Genomic DNA, 17,746 nt, shown 5'->3' with positions numbered 1-17,746 from the left:
AAGATTTGCCAATGGAATAAGATGTTTTACACTTAAAATAGGAAGAAATCGTCTCCATCAACTTATTTCAAGTGCAGTATATCTAATTATCTTATTTTAGGGTTAATATTACTCTTTCCACTGGCAGATAATCTTATTTACCTGCTGAAATCAAGGACAAATACAATAGTTTCAAGAAAATTTTACTTATTTTTAGTTCTGTTTTTAGAGTGTGGTGGAGACAGCGCCGTCCAGCGGTTCCTTACCTGTTACTTCATTGGTTGGCTGTCATTCAACTGCACAGAATCACAAAGTGGATGAAGGAAATCATCTTTTTTTAAAGGGAACTAAAACAAACGAAACAAACCAAAGTTTAAAGTTTGATGCAAATTCAAGTTTCTTTTTAATGTCTAAAAACCCCAAATGATATGAAGTATTACTCGTGAAAAGACTTGGTCACACCCCACGCCACACGCATCTGGAACAGGATCATGTTAGGCACAAAGTTAGAGGAGAGTCAGTGTATTTGTGTTACAACCTCCGTCAGTATTTCTAATTTAATCCATCACCAAACACTCGTCTATGGATCCCTCTCATGCACCCCCCCCCTTTCATTTTATAAAAGCAGCATGGCAGAAATAAATACTTTTACATGACTTTACCCTCCGAGTCTGTTACACTACAACAAGGTGGGGAAGAATTAGAAGGAGTTCAAGACATAGCTGAGATAATTTTTTATTCTAATGCCCCTCTGTCACGCTGCCTCTGGTTTCTGGTCCTAAGACAGCCCTGGTCACTTTACGAGGAGCTGAGCGGGACCGAAGTGACCCAGGTTCTCGCAGGACTTGATCCAGCGTTGGACGTTGGCGGCGGTGGAGGCCGCCGGGCCGTTCTGCAACAAGCAGCAGTAGCAGGCGACGTCGGCCAGGGAGAACTCCGGTCCGGACAGCCAGGGGCCGCGACCCAGGGCCGAGTTGACGGCCCGCAGGACAGCGGCGCGCTCCTTGGCGCTGCCGTCCGCCAGCTGGTAGAACGCCGTGTCCACCCAGCTGTCCACCAGCGTGGCCAGGGCGGGGTAGCTGGGGTAGGGAGCGAGCAGCTTGAAGAGGAAGCGCGCCACGTTGGCCTCGCCCTCAATGGGACACATGTTGCGGACGCTGAACTTCATTTGCGGCTTGGGAACTGCGAACAAGCAAGAGTGAAATGTGTCGGCGCATCGTAATAACGGTTTATAAACAAGAAATGAATTCAGTAATTCAATGTAAAAAGAGAAATGCATACAGACTTATTAAACAAAGTGATACAAGTGTTTATCTGTTCATTTTGATTGATGAGAGCTTACAACGAATTTAAAAAACACCAAATTCAGTTTCTTAGAAACTTGGGATATAAAATACGCTCAGAAAAAAAAAAAAAGATTCTCCAAACATAGAAGGAATGTCAACTTTGTGGTCCACAAATGTACAAAATTTTCATGCGGGCTCTATTAGCATGAATTACAGCATCAACGCGGTGCAGCAGGGTCTTCTGAAAGTCTAAAGAATCCCTGGTTGCTCAAGCTGTTGCGTGTGCACCTTTTTTAAACACAGCTTTTCCTTCCACTCAATTTTCCAGTAATATACTTGGACAAAGCCCTCTGAACAGCCACCTTGTTTACCAATGACCCCTGGCTGTTAACCCTTGTTTTGGAGAATGTCTTCCTCTGGTCAATATTCAAGTTGTCTGAGAACCTGTCTTTGGGACTTTTATTAAATATGAACAATATATTATATTTACATTTTTAATTTACTACATCACATCTACTTTTGATTTCACTCTAACAACCGTGCCACCTAATATGTTTTCTATTTTAACTGATGCATTCTGATTTTAAATGTTTTTTTTAATCAAAGTCCCTGGCTGACTTGTATGTTTTATATATATGTGAAAAAGCCTTCATGGCTAATTATGCCATGTTCTGTAATGTGCATTGTACCCTTTGAAATAAATAACATTATACTCTTTTTAATTAAAATGCACTGCATTCAGGACAACTGCTGTTGGTGCATCATTTTGCAACAGCTTGAAATAAAAAACAACACCAGCAGTAAGCATGAACATAACTAGACACTTTAAAAAGTTACAGGCAATAATAAAGCCTATGAAATAACATTAAAAACTGGAGGTTTTGCTCATTCTACTGCTTCCAGGTAGCTTTGCTGCGGATGATTACAGGCATCGATCAAATAAAGCTCTGCCTCTTAATCAAAGTACAAAGCAGCCGAACGCCTACTTGAAAGCTCACGTCTTATTGTTTCTTGTAATTACTTTGACCCGGTAAATAGCATAGTAATTAAGTTTTATAATATCAGACAAGCTGAGCAGCAATCTGCCCACGTGCTTTCACATGAAATTACATCCAAATTAAACAGCTCGGCTGTGAATTAAGCCTGTGTGGTTCAGCAGAGGTGTCTGCTATGTCACAGATTTTGGGAAGCTATTTTTATACATTAATACAGAATTTAAAATAGTATACATTTGTTTTGTTTACTTTTTAAAAAAAATATATGCAGAAAATGTTAAAATGTAACGAACTACACATTTTACTGCCCGCTGATTTTTACAGACTATGAGGAAAAAACTACTTTCCATCACAACTGTTGAACTCCCAACAGGGAAAAATCCTTAAAGTCTGTACTTAAAAACCATAAAACCTTTGATGTTGCAGTCAAAAAAGGCTTTCAATCACTACAGCTAAAGTGCCTTTCAGAAATATTCCCCACCTTCAACCACCAACTCCAGTGCCTCTTATTAGGATTTCATGTAGCGGAACAAAGCAGAGGCGCGTACCTCTTGAAGGAAAGTCATTTTCAAACAGCTTTGAACGTCTGGCCGTTAAAATATTTGCCCATTTCTTTTGGCAAATAAAGTGACGCCACATTTAGATCGTGACCTGGACTTTGACTTGGCCATTCTAACACATGATGTGATGTAAACCTGTACTGTAGCTCTAGCTCTATGTTTAGTGGTTGTTCTGTTGGAAAGTGAACATTCATGCAGTCTTATGTCTGTTGCATCAACACCACTTGGCTTCTTTCTTGCCACTTTTCATGAAAGGCCAGGGATTGTGGCTAACCTCTTCATGATCACATTCTCAAATCTGAGCTGTAGATCTCTGCAGCCCCTTCAGTTACCACGAACATCCTCCCTTTATCTCTGATTAATGTGTCTTTGCTCAGCCTGCCAGTTCACGTGGACGCTCATGTCCTGGTAGGTTTGCCGTTAAGCACAGCGTTGGATTTATGATTAACTGAACAAGTCATGGTGAGATGTTTAAAGCATGTGGTGCTGTTATATAACCTAACCCTGCTTTAAACTTCTCCACAACATTATCTCAGCTTTAATTGTCTGGTGTTTTCTTGGTCTTCACGATGCTGTTTACTGATGTTATGTAACAAACCTGTGAGGCCTCCACAGACTAACTATGTATACAGTTTAAATCGGGGCTTTTTACAAATCAAGTGACTTCGGAAACTAATTATGTCACACTGAATTTCGTCTACTTCACAGTTATGCATTAGTTCAAGTTCAAATGGTATAAATACTTTTGCAAAGATCCTAAGTTTTACACTGGAACAAAAAATGCTGATGCCTGCTGACCATTCATTGTATGTGACGACTTAGGACTTTATTTGACATGTTGGACTCTCTGACCAAATATCCAGCATGCTAAATATAATGAAGGAGCCGGTGCAGGCTGTTGACCAAGATGTCAGCAGCAGTATCAGCTAATAAGAAACAAGAAATGAAAAGAATACTACAGTAAAAAAAATACATAAAGCAAACAGAGGAGAGTGAATACAGGACCTTCTGGTTAGACCCAGAGAACTGGTTCCTGTGTGCAATAAAATAACAGCCTCAGGAGTGTAAACAAAACAGATTAAATCACAAGGAGCTACTCAGATGAAGGTGTAACCACAAGGAAAACTTGTGAAAAAAAGAAAGTAATCAAAAGTCAGGAGGCTACAGCCGTAAAAAAAAAACAGTCTTCATCAGGGACGGTATGTGCCTGGCCCTTATTGGCCCGTGGGGACACCGTACATTAGCACAACTAGATTCCTAGTGATGCCAAGCGAAATCGTCATAGCAATATCAATGTGTGCAAAATAGTGATGCAATATTTGTTAGGACTAGGGCTGTCGAGAGTAAAATTTAAAACTCAATACAGCTACTAATAAAAAGATTGAATATGACAGCAACATATTTTGAATATGCTCTTTCTAATAAAGAGCATAACAGATTAAATAGAATTAGAATTTAACGTTCTTAATAAGAGCAAAACCAATAAATAGGGGGACAATTTAGCCCTAGTTTAGAGAAATATATCAGTTAAATGTCTCCTACTTAATATCCCTTATGGAAGTATGTACCTTTAATTCAGTCGTGCAATTATTTTATGATTATAATTAGCGTGCAACTGTGCGCTTCCATTTGCCTGTCAATTTGCTGTTCAGACAAATAAATTCAAAACTACTGAGTTGACAAGTAAAGGATGATTCTATACTAAAATGAATTGTGTTTTTACGGTATAAACAAGGATCTGATCCATGCAAATGTATTCAGCAGTGACCCTGTCTAATTTCTGCTTTTGCTAATTTTGGACAAAACTGTATTTAGTGATCAACAACAGCAGCTACGGTTCCTTAAAAATTTCTGCTCTAATTGTCAGCGTCTGGCTCATCTAGGCCCCTTCACCTCCAATGGTTTTACAACTAAATGGAGGAGTAATGGGAGGTAGGTGGCACTGGTATGTTTTGTTGCTATTTATTAGCCGGCTAAGCCGTCCGTCAGCTGAATAATGTTTTCCTGCGTTGACTCGTACCACGGGATGGAGCGGAAGCAGGGGACGACGGGGAGCTCAGACAGAATTGAGCTGTCCGCATCTGTAAAGCTAATATTTAAATAGTTAGTGTTGGCCAAAAAGGTAACGACTGTTGCAGTTACAGGAACTTATTGACCTTATTAAGCCTCTTACAATTATCAATGTCATAGCGTTAGCTTGTGACATTAGCTTGTAGCGTTAGCTTGAGGCATTAGCTTGTGACATTAGCTTGTAGCGTTAGCTTGAGGCATTAGCTTAACTAGTTTTAATAATATTTATTTAATAAAGTTTATACCAATTTTGACGAGAATGAGTATCTTTGAAGAAGTAATTGTTCAGTATGGGTTATATTGAGCTAGATTGTGTTGACAACTCTAGTTAAGATATTTTAAGTATTGTGCATGCAAATTCTACATGCCAATAGTATACTTTCTAAGTTGGGTGGATTTTCAGTACCCTCAGTGCTTACACCTGTTTACTTTTAGTAGCCGTGAAACTTAAGCTCACAAAAACATAGGTTGGTTATAAAATTATAGTTACCATTATTACATATTATAATCACAATTTTCAGCAATAGCATCCCAGCTAATAATGTGAGGCCCTCATCTCTACCCAAATAAAATCTTGTAGTTTGCACTTGGCTTAATATAACCATCAGCATGCACCTGTGTCAGTTTCCTCTTACCGTCTTTCCATATGAGGGTGAAGCCCAGCTGGAACATATGGCGGGCATAGCTGTCTGCGTGTTTGGGACCAAGGCAGGACAGGAGCTGTGGCCGCACACCGCTTACAGAAGAGTGGACGTGGACAGTGGAGAGCACCCGGTAGCGCTGACACAGCAGGCCGTGGAGAACCAGCAGCGTGAGGGGTGGCTTCGCAGGGTTTGCATTTATGACGATGTCACGGAGCGCGCCCAGGTCCTTGTTGCACGAAGAAACGCAAGCAGTGGGTCAATTTCTCTATTCCAGCGTCCAGAAATGGGAAGCAGTCTATCTACGCCTTCTAACATACAAAGACTGCTTCCAATATAACCAGGGTGAGCTATCTACTAGGGCCTTTACAATTTAAGTTAACTTTTTACGCAGATTTTAAAGCAGCTGTTGTAAAAATCTTTTGGTTATGCTAATAAGCACAAACATACATCAGTTCCTCACCTTCCCCAGCAGTGCGTCCAGGTTTGTGGTTCCTTTAAAGATGGCACAGCTGGAGCTTTGGGAGGAGAGGCTGCTGCTGACCGTCACGTCCAGATCTGCATCAGGGGTCGTGACAGTCTTGGCGAGCCCTTCCACGGCTGCTTTCAGCTCGTACAGCTTTCTCATGATCTCATCCTGGCGAGCCTCCAGAGCCTTGACTGCTGGGTCCACGTCACCATTCTGGAAATATGGAAAGATAGGGTTACTTTTCTTTTTTGGCAAAAGGCATTTAGACAATACATCAACTAACAACAAGTGCAACAAAGTGTCTTTGGTGAAGTTTTGCGTGCCCTTCTAATTACCTTGTCTGAAAACTTGATGATTTCAGAAAGGCTTAATTTTAGGGATGTGTGAAGCAGATTAATAGTAGCCATTAAACACAGAAAGACAATTACAATGGTTCCAGGGGAACACTCAAAAACAAGGACCGATTCATAGCATGTGTCTGTGCATAAAAAAATAAATAAAAAGCTGATGCTTTGGGGACTATAAAGAAATAATGCATTTCCATCTTAAAGTTTCCATTATAAGAAGCACCATTAAACGGCAGTTAAGGGGAAGCTTTCTATGCAACACGGAAAGAAAAGCGTCCTCTCTAACGCTTCCATCATAAGTGTGGAAACAATTTCAGGATGAAGAGATTTGTGGCCCTTCTATGGGTCAGCTAACAATCAATCTGAAGTGGGTTTTATCCTATATAGAAATATTTATATTTGCGTTGCTTGGCCACTTGATTAAAAATCAAACTTAATACATAAAAATTACAGTTTGCGAAACATTATAATAAACGTATTGTATTTAAACACACGGTTACACCATAAAAGGTTGTCTTGTCCTATTACGAGTGCATTAAGAGTGCAAAATACATTTAAACAGGTAACCTGTAGTTTTCAACTTTGTGTACTGACATAAACTGACTGGCCAAAAATAAGCTTCGATTTGGACAATCAAGGTGGCAAACGTTTATAATATTTGAGAATATTTGTCATATTCTCTTGAAATGATTATTTATACTTGATTTGAGCAGGTAAATAAGATAATCTAAATCTGCCAATGGAATAAATGTTTTTGCACTTAAAATAGGAACAACTCATCTCGTCATCTTATAAGTGCAGTATATCATTATCTCATTTTGGGGGTATAAATATTCATTCTATTGGCAGATCATCTTAATTACCTGATCAAATCAAGGACAAATACACTCATTTCAAGAACAGTTTATTTATGTTTAGGTCCGTTTTTGCAGTGTGCAGCTCTCCCTTACTAAATGCATACTGTTGCTAAATCTGATCAACTACTGAGCAAAGTGCAAATCAAACACATTGTACCACAGATTTATTCCTGCTGTTTGTCTTCATTGATGCAGGGTTGGTTTTAGGGGGGCACAGTGCCAGCACAGCAACTTCCCCATTGAGGGATGCAAATCTAAATAAGCAGTAATCTTAATGATTTTATTTGCTTGATGCAGTGATAAAACCCGGTCTGACACAGTAAAGGGTTTCCACTGACCAAAGGGCGTGTTTTCCCAGCAGGTTCATAAAGAGATGAGAAAGTGCTCACCTCATTTGACTTAAAGGCAAGATGGCCTTTTTTATTGAGGAGCATCATCACTTTGGCAGTGGGTTATTACGTGCTGATGTGGTTGATTAAATCAAAGCAGTGATATTTTCACAACCCAAACATGTATTATGGATAATGATATTGCAATCTGCATGACAGAGTAGTGCAGAGCTGGTTGCATCAGCCAGATTCCCCCAGTAAGCTAGGAAAGCTAACTTGGTTCAAGGGAAACACGCTAAGGTAGACGTATATCATAACATTACGGGGACGGGGAAACAGAGCACAACCGAGGCTACGAGCTGTAAATCCGGTCTGAAACTGGATCAGTAATGTGTTACCTGAAGCGCATGGTCCGGGCTGCAGCTGTTCCCTTGCCTCGTGTGGATATTCGGTAACTTGTACATGCAGGTGGGCAAATCAATCTTTATGTCCGGACAGACGGGCTTTACCTGGTACATGGACATGGCGACGGACAGTCGGGGCTGTGCCGGGGACAAACAGTTAAAAGACAAAACACAGAAGTCCTCGGAAGAGGCGTGATGTTGACAGGCAGCTAGTGCTGCTGCTAACGGCTAGACCGGAAACAGAGGCCACCGGTGTCGTCACATCCGGGGGAAGAAACCAAAAGACCAAAAATGTGTCTTTTTTCTTTTTCTTTTTAATTGTAAAATGTTCTGTACATTTAATTTACGAAAGACTACAATTTTTAAAATGAAATAAGAAAGTTTCGAACGAAAAACAATGTTTAATTGATTTTGGTTCTAAAAGACAATTTTCAAACATTTCATGTTTGTATAGATCAAATCGTGTTTTTTTTATAATTTTTTTTATGAAATTTGGATTGGATTAAGCTTCTCCCTGGGTGGTTCATATGTATTTGGAGATTTACAGTTATTTCCATAACAAATTGAGATTAATGAGATGGACCAATCTAAGATAAGAAAAGTTTGTCTTCAAGAAGCAACAGTATCCCTTCCAAAAATATAGAAAGTAAAAGGTATGAAGTAAAGTATAATGTAAAAAGTAAAGTCAATAAAAGTAGTAATTTGAGAAAAAAAAATACTCAAGTAGTTAAAAAGTGTTTGGCTGCTGATTAACTGTTTGAACATAATGCCTGATGTATGATTAACCAGACAGACCAAAGACAAAACACTATGCAAATTCTGGTAGTCTTGAAAATTTAAGCAATGAAAAGGTTACAATTAATAACACATTAACAGGATAACAAACGAATGCTCAAGAAGCATAGATATCCAAATCTCACTTTTTCAGCACATTAAGCTTTTTTAGACCAATGCCTAGATAAAAAAAAAAAAAAAAATCATTCCACTGACAAATATACATTGCATATTTATTTTATGTTCTAATACAACAGCAGACGGAGCAGAAAGACAAGGCGTGTCTGTGGCTGGCACATTTGGTTATAATCTGCTTGTTCTTTCCTCGGTGATGTGACCAGAAGTGGGCTGAATAGTCAAAATAAATAACAATATATATATATATATATATATATATATATATATATATATATATATATATATATATATATATATATATATATATATATATACATATATAGTTGAAAACCTATTAAAGTTAAACTTAATCATCATCCTGAGTCTCGGTGGTACAAACACAAGAGGGCGCCATGCTATCACTCACGTCGTTACCTCACACCAGCATCGAGGTTTAAAAAAAAAAAAAAACTAGAAAATACATGCATCTAATTTGAACATAAAAAAACATCTACATGATTTTATTCAGGGAGATATTTCTTTGAAATGCACAGTTTAGATATACTATTGCATGATTGATACCCCTCTTATGTTTGGGGATCTGAAAACATTCATATAGATATTACATGTTCCTTTCTTTGCTTTTGAGGACATAGTTGGCTTTGACTTTAAGACAGAAGGAATGTTTGCCTAAAAACATAATGGGCAGTAAGCTTTTAAATTAGCATAATGATCTTCTAATATAAGGAGGGAAATTGCACAAATAAAAGTAGGAGCATTTACCCTGTCCTTGTAAATAATGATGGCTGCTGCATATATGCTGATGCTATAAACTATGACAGTGCATGTTCTCTCCAGATACTCCTCTGGCTTCCTTCCATCACCTCCCAACGCTCACCCTTGTCAGCCTTAAGGTTTTACATTTTATACATCAAACTGAACGTCTGTTACAATACCCTCATCTCAGGCTATCACCAAAAACCACCTTGCCTTTACCTTCTTCAGATTAGGGTTAGAGTCCAATCAGAGTCCAACCTCAAGTAATCCAAAAAGGACACCTCGTTTGTTAGTTTTTTAGTTGTAGTTTTTGTAGACTTTGTAGAGATCATTGCAATCTTAGGCCTCAGATTTAAGTCCTATAGCAGCATGCTGTCTAATACTTAAGTGAGAAAATAAAATTCTGGACAAACTTGTTTCCATTAAAACATTAGTTGTTGTGTATAATTTGTTGCATATTTTAAGAAAAGGAAAAAAATAGCTTTTAAGGAAATATTTAAAAACACAATTTAACGTTGCATACATTTAGAACTTGTCCAGTTTTTAGCTATAGCTTTGTCAAATTGCATTGATCCTGTGATAACCATGTGAGTAATTATATAATTACTAATGATTATACAAACAGAACCTTATGTCAAAGCTTCTCATTGAGTAGACAGTAAAATTAGTTTCGTAATGTTTGCTTTAGTGACCGATCCATGATCCATGATCCATGATCCATGATGAAATCTTTCTCAGGTTTTCATTAAGCAAAGCTTGGAGCTCATTGCTGATGCGTTTCCAAATGCATTACAGACGTATACTGCATTTTGGCTGAGCCAGAAACATAAATACAGAGAGTAAATACTCAATTAACGGACATATATTGGTAAACACTTGTACCCTAACTTTCTCCTCCTAAGCATCCGAGACCAGCGGATGCTAGCACGATTAAGCTTAATGTTGCAACAGATTGTTCACTCTAAATTATTCAGAATTCAAAGGAGCCTAGTATGTGGGAGCAGGCGTTCATAGTTAAGAAACAGATCTTATGTCCATGAAGGCCGAGAAGGCCTGAGGACAGATTCTTGGCTCTTTAGAACATCCCAAATGAGGCATTCTGTCAGAATTATAGGAGTGCATACCACTAGGTGCTGGTTTACCAATACCCAGTTTTACAAGATTTTTTTAGGAGTTCAAAAATGAAGCACATGTCAGGCGTTTTGTGTTTATAGGAAGCCTTTTGCAGTCATTGCGTTTCTAGGGGGAATAGAGAATTTCAAATGGGTTAACTTACACAAAAGGACTGAGAAAGACTCACCTACTACCCAGCCACTTTATCAAGAATATCTGTTCAATTGGTTTACTAACTCAAATTAGCCAATGACATGGCAACAACTCAATGCACTGAGGTATGTAGATGTAGAGGCAATGACTTGTAAAAATGAATGAACAGTTATTGGGGCCAGACGGTGTGATCTGAGTATGTTAGAAACGGCGAATCAACCGGGATTTTCACATCTCATCCATCTCCAGGGTTTTAGTGAGAACGGTCCCTGAAAGAGAAATGATCCAATGAGTTGCAGTTGAAGGGCTGAACAAAGAAATCCTATTGACGTCAGAGAAGAATAGGTTTGAAATGACAGAAAAGCAACAGATAGCCACTCGTTACAACCAAGGTGTGCAGAATAGCGGCGCTGGTGCCATAGCTTTCACAGGCTCAGCAATTTTCTACATTAACAGATTGATAAACCTTTGTACGGTCTTGTAAGGCCGAATGCCAGCTCCAGCATTCAGATAGTTGAGCCAGAATTTGTCGTAAACCTGAGAGCATGGATCCATCGTGCCTTGCATCATGGGTTCTGGTTGCTGCTGCTGCCGGTGTTGCAGCGGGGGGCTGCATCCTCTTGATATACGCAACAGCCTACCTGAGCATTGGTGCTGAATGTCTTACCCCTTTTATATCTACTTTATACTCATCTTCTAATTGCTACTACCGTCACAACAATGCACTGTCACAAGGCTCAAATAATCTTAAACTGGCTTCTTGGACACGGCTGTGATCTCACCGTGCTACAATCGCCTCCACAGTCACCAGATCTCAGCACCTTTGGGACGTGGGGGCTCTGAAGATTTACATCACGGATGTGCAGCTGACAAACCTGCAGAAATCGTGTGGTATTATCATCTAAAAAAGAACACCTTGCTGCATCAGAAAGAATTAATGCAGCGCTGAAGGCAAACAGTATTTTAACCTTCTAGCCGAGTGGACTCACCAGTGTGGGTTAAGCATGTATGAAATGAGAAAAAACCCTGCAGTCGTGGTAATGCTTGTTGATGATATTGTCAACGCGTTTTAAGCTAAACTCCAGAATTAGACAGAGATGATTTTTTTTTAAATAATAGGTATATATTGGGTAACCTAATATTCATGACCATATTGTTCATATATAAACCATGAGCAACCCTCTCCAACCAGACAGATTGCATCCATCAGTGAGTAAGTTTGTCCTGGAAGACGATTGCCACCTTGCGCTATTTGCGCCTTCTCATTTGGAAAAGTCTGCAAAGTACCGGTCTCCTGCTTCATGACAGCCATTACCGGGTCTGAGGATGCGTCAGCACATGTAACAGCCGCTCAGGGCTTTAAACAGGGTGTGGCGCTTAAGTTCATGTTGCAAACGTGCAGCAGTCCCTCCGACAGACGCTCCTTGAATTACATTTAGACAACTGATCATTTGCTTCCAAGAAAAAAAAAAAAAAAAACTGCTGACTCAGCGCAAAATGCATCTTGAGAAATCGCCTTCCACGAATGTCCTGCGTGCGCGCCAAGAACGGCCACTGATATGTTTGTAGCCCATCATTCATAAATAATGAAGGGAATCTACACGCATACATCATAAGAAGAGGCTCAGCTTGTGTGGGAACAGAGGCAGAGCTGTCATCCTCTGCATTATGGATAGAGTCCCTACAGGGGAGCTTGCAAAGCCCATTCAGAAGCCCCTGCTGTGGCGCTGAAATCCTTCACAATGTTCCTTTGCGTACACGGAATCAGGGAGCAAGATCTCTGACAGTTCGGTGCTCCAAAAGAGCGAGAAAGAGCGAAAAATCGTTAAGGGGCCCCGTCACAGAGGAGCCCTGGGGCTCCCTGGTTTGCGTGAGCACATCCGAAGATGGGATGTGCATTAAAGTTTCAGGCAGCCTTAATCAGTAAGATGAGCCGGATACTCCTTTCTTGATATGAGTTTTTTTGTGACAATGAAACGAGGCCATCAATAATTGAGGTGCCATACAGACAAGCAGGCTAGGCATTTGTGTCAGTCCCAAAGGCCTCGTCCAGACAAAATGCACTTTACATTATTAACAGTCACATGAAATGTTCATGTAATTCAGTTCAACGCAGCTTAAATGCTAAGATATGTGCCAAAGGTGATCATAAGCAATGATTAGAAGCCCACCATACGAAATAACGGTAAATAAAATGTATAGAACATACAGTATTTACGAAAAAAAGAGAAGTCTTACATGAACTTATTTGGTTGTATGTACAACCATAACTACTCAATATCTCATTTTGTAGCTTTGACAGTAAATTCCTGAACACATGAAAATGTTATTAAAGTATATAGATTTTTGTAAAACAAAACAGAACAAAACATGGAAAACAAATCTCTAATTGTCAATAAACAGAGGCGTCACATTTTTGATTGTATTTATGAACAAAATTGTTTATAAATACATTGACAAATGATTATTATTTCACAAGTTTACTGCTTTTTTATTCACTTGTAAGCCTCCACACACACCTCTCCCATATACACTGCAAAATGTGTAATTGTGAGAAAAGAGAAATTTTTTACTTTTTCAATTATTTTTGCTGATTTCTTTAAAGTGTAATTGTGTAAAACTCCATATAAAAATGCATCATATTTTAAGAATATTGACATTAAACCATTGATATTACAGTTTGATCCTTCATAGAAAAAGCTATATTTTAGACCCTGTATGAAAAATGGTGAACAATATTAATAAAGGTCTTTATTTAAAATTGCACATATGTTTGTTTTTGTTCCGCTTTTTTGGTTAGCAGACATTTTGCATTATTTTGGACATTTTCATATATTCTTTTATTAGTTATTTTATGTACAATCTGCACCATCATATAGTTTGTTCATTCTTGCATTACATCCTGCTGCTTCATATACTTGCACTACTCATATTGTCTCACACCTGACCTTTATGTATGTATAAAATGTATTTTTTTGGTTTGCTGTTACATTCTTGAGAAATGACAAATATCTATCTATCTATCTATCTATCTATCTATCTATCTATCTATCTATCTATCTATCTATCTATCTATATATATATATATATATATATATATATATATATATATATATATATATATATATATATATATGCCTGAGTCTTGCAACAAAATGTACATTGTGAATGTGCAGCTGAATGACAATGGAGTGTGTCTAAGTCTAAGTCTAAAAAATTGTTAATCAGGAACAACAGCTCAAACTTGTGTTTCTGCCTTTTCTTTGTTTATTTTTGATTATTTTAGTAAACACACTTCTGCGGCATTGTTAGCCTTCAGGATTGTATAACACTTTTCCTTGAAACTACCAAGCTGAATTTGGCAGATAAGAATTTCTTTCCAGTAATTTTGAACAACAACAGCAGCGAGCGATGCCAAGAAGGAGAATGGTTAAAGGAAGGGAGCGCCGGCTCGGCTCAAGGAGTCACTCTGGAGAAGCCTGTATGTGCATACAAACATGTTGGAAGAAAACTTTATTAATAAAGGGAACAATATTTAAGAAGCCGGTGATGGAAAGAGGACAAAGAGGACTTTCAATGGTTGATTTATAGGGAGAAAAAAAGCCATCACCAGGAAACAAATCATGCAGCTGCTGGGTAACTATGCTGGCCTCATGCTTTGTCGACTTGACTTTGACTGTATCTTAAAGTTGTGCATGGAACATAGTTTCCTTCTTTTCTGAATCTGCAGACTATTGTCTCCATAGAAAGAATATGTTTGCTGTTAAATATGTGCTACTCGACATGTCAAGGGACTTAAAGAGGACATTTGTCTTAGCTCCCAGAGTTATTTAAAAATCCTCAAAGTGAGAGCTAAACAAAATTATGCTCTATTACCAGTTTACTTTTAGCTTTGGCATTATGTCAGAGCGTGTCAGCTGTATACAAACAATTATCAAGTTTCACGTAAAGCAACATTTAGACTATCTGAGAAAGAAAGGCTCATATTTTAAAATTACTTTTTGTTATTTGGGAAAGTTTTATTTTTTTTTAAAGTTGTCGATTTTTTTGTTTTTAGAAAAGAACAAACTAAACCAGATTACAACACTCATACACATCTCTTTATTTAAATAACAAACTCTTCCCCAAAATACCAGGTAAATAAAATCTTAATCAATCACATCTACCAAGGACATTTTTTTATTCCAGTTACCGTTATCTCCAATTCTCAAAGGTATTATATGGAGAGCCAAAGTGTGCAAGAGATAAATGTGTTTTTCATTTAAGTTTTGTGAATCTATCCTAAACATCATCTTTCTTTTTTTTTTTTTTACCCAAAACTAGGACAAAAAGAAATCAACTGTTGGGTAACCCTTCGGTAAATGTTTTCGCCCACATCTTTTCACTTAATCTTGCCTGCAAGATGAATTCTTGCGGTATCGTATGTTCACAAACACAAGAGAATCCATTTTGTACCACTCCGGATTCAACCATTTGTGTCCGAACCAAAAACGGTTCAGGCCAATTACGTTGCAGCAGTGGCGTGGCCAGAAATTGCTTTTCGGCCAGGCCAAATACAAAATGTGTGGGCCAAATAATTATAGTTGAAAGCAAATTTATTTGTAAGTTGCATGTTTGTGAGTTTACTATGGAGAAGATACAGGCCAAGGAGAAGGAGAAAAGACCTTCTCTGTTCAAGTGAACATCCTTAAATTGACAGCGGATACTGTGATTGGCTAAAGCCAACCATTGGTAGGCGGGCGCTAGGTGTCACTTCGCCCAATAAGCTTTGAGAGTTCTGCTGAATTTCCCTCTTTTCCCCAAACAAATTCAAATGGAGCAGTGCCAGATGATAATGTGCGGAACTAGAGTACTACACATTATCAATCAACCTTTCACCAACAGGTCAGCATATATCTGTCATGAAAAACCTTTTTCTAGTTCGTTCAAAGTCCTGGGTCCATTATTCTTGTGCTCACTCCTCTTTAGATCAAGTTTATATTTATATTTATATTTTAATTGACCTATGGGGACAATGAAGATTCATCGAACCCTTGATAGATCCTCCGCAACACCAGTGCCTGGGAGCTATGATAAGTAGGTCTCTGTATCATGTCATCTTTGCTTCTCAGGGAAACAGTAGTAGATAAATTGACAGTTAAAGGTCAATACAAACTGATTGCTTTAAAAAAGTAAAGAATGGGCTGTGTGGTGACGCAGGGGTTGACCCATGTACAGAGGCCTCCGTCCTCATTGTCTCCCCACAATGATGTTTATTGCCTTTTTTCACATCTTCATCAGAGTGCCCATAAATGAACAGGGTGGTGTAAAATTATTTTTTTTAAAGACCTTGACAAACGACAACTGAAAACAAATCCTGCATCAGTCCTAATACTGCTGCCGTTTGTCTTTTTTTCCCCCCACATTCTCTTCTCCACAGAAACAGATCCATGCTCTCTGCCGCTCCGCCTCCCACTGCCCTTGAGTCCAGGTAAGCAGCTTGTCACATTACCTCGCGCTGCTGTCCCACACCAGCACATCCCGCCGTCAGTGTCGACTTGTTGGCTCACGTTTCCTTCCTGTTTATCGCTCGCAGCTCCTGACCCACTGGGGTCACAGATCCACTGTGTGTCGCTGGGGTTTCGGTTACCTTTTGGCTTCCCCAGGCTCGTCCCGCTTGCATCCCGAGTGGTCTGCCCTCTCCCCATCCATTCCCCATCCCCACCCCACTGCAGAGATTACGATCAGAACCTGATAACAGCAGATATGAATGCTATATAATTTGTTTGATTATCTCAGCGGCTGTAAGGAGTAAGTGCCTGTTATGATAGTTACCTATTTGGTTAAAATGCACAAATGTTACTGCCGCACTTTGCTTTGTGGAGATCCACATTCTGTCAGGACGACAGCTTTTAGTCGTGTATTTTACAAGTCTGGCCTTAAAAGAAGAGTGGCAGGAAATAAGATGTTGTCAGGAGAAAAAGGTTTTGTTCAAGGTTTGCCACACAGGGGACACTACAAACATGTGGAAGTAGGTGATCCATGCAAATGAGGTCAAAACCAACATGCAAAATGCTATATGTGCCACACTGAACACATCATCCCCACCGTGGAACCCAGCGGTGACGGCATCATTCTGTAAAAACGCTTTTTTTCCTTCCAAAAGAAGCTGAAAAAAGATTTTAAGGAGGAATTTAGGTTCACCTTCTTGCAGGAAAGGGACCCTGACCCATACAGCCAGACGTAAGGCAGAGCGGTTTTAGACCAGTGGATAATCGTGTGTTAGAGCGGCCCTGTCAGCGTAAATCCAACCGAGAGTACGGTAGATGGCAAGAGCAGCAACTGAGAAGGAGCTCAAAGAATAATTCAATTCAGTTCAAAAAATACTTTATTAATCCCAAAGGGAAATTAAAATACTGTTGTATCTTGAGCCATCCAAGTTTGTTCAAAGAGTTATCACAGGTGATGATTGGCTGTTATGTTACAAGTCTTATCAAGAGGATGCCCAGGACTGTTCATTTTGTTCTTTTTATGAAGCACGAAAGTTATTGGCAGAATCCTTTCCGCCTTCTTTATCAGCATGTTGAATCTTTTTTAAGTCACTGCCTCTGATGTTGCCACCCCAAGATTATCTTATGAAAAAACGTCTTGAACTCTTCACAACAGACTTATAGAAGATCTGCAGCATGTTGCTACAAATCCTGAAGGACCCAAGCAACCTAAAGCAGCAGGGTCGCCTCAGTCCCTTCTTGTAGAGCTGCTGCATCTCCAGTCTGGTCTGTTGTCCTGGTGGATATCGAGGTTATTATACTCCTCCACCACTTCCATTTCTCCTTCCCACAATGGAAATAGTCTTTGACATATTCCTGCTTTTTCTAAAACTTCCTAAAACGTAC

At 39.1% G+C, this 17,746-nt stretch overlaps 1 protein-coding gene across 2 annotated transcripts; it reads right to left on the bottom strand.

The window, feature by feature from the left end:
• Positions 1-358: 358 nt before the first annotated feature.
• On the bottom strand, positions 359-8,189 carry aimp2 (aminoacyl tRNA synthetase complex interacting multifunctional protein 2). Of its 2 annotated transcripts, none has more exons than XM_012872413.3 (4): positions 7,932-8,189; positions 5,995-6,213; positions 5,526-5,760; positions 359-1,161 (listed from the first exon to the last, which is right to left on the bottom strand). In XM_012872413.3, the coding sequence occupies exons 1-4, from the start codon at positions 8,055-8,057 to the stop codon at positions 773-775; spliced, it is 969 nt and encodes a 322-aa protein (XP_012727867.2). In that variant the 5' UTR covers positions 8,058-8,189; the 3' UTR covers positions 359-772. The 2 variants fall into 2 exon arrangements, with proteins under 2 accessions (XP_012727867.2, XP_012727868.2); XM_012872414.3 differs by having other exon boundaries at positions 8,043-8,189.
• Between the last annotated feature and the right edge of the window lie 9,557 nt (positions 8,190-17,746).

Source organism: Fundulus heteroclitus, chromosome 16 (genome assembly GCF_011125445.2).
Source record: "Fundulus heteroclitus isolate FHET01 chromosome 16, MU-UCD_Fhet_4.1, whole genome shotgun sequence".
Classification (NCBI taxonomy): Eukaryota; Metazoa; Chordata; class Actinopteri; order Cyprinodontiformes; family Fundulidae; genus Fundulus; species Fundulus heteroclitus.
This window is presented reverse-complemented; position numbering and strand designations above follow the sequence as displayed.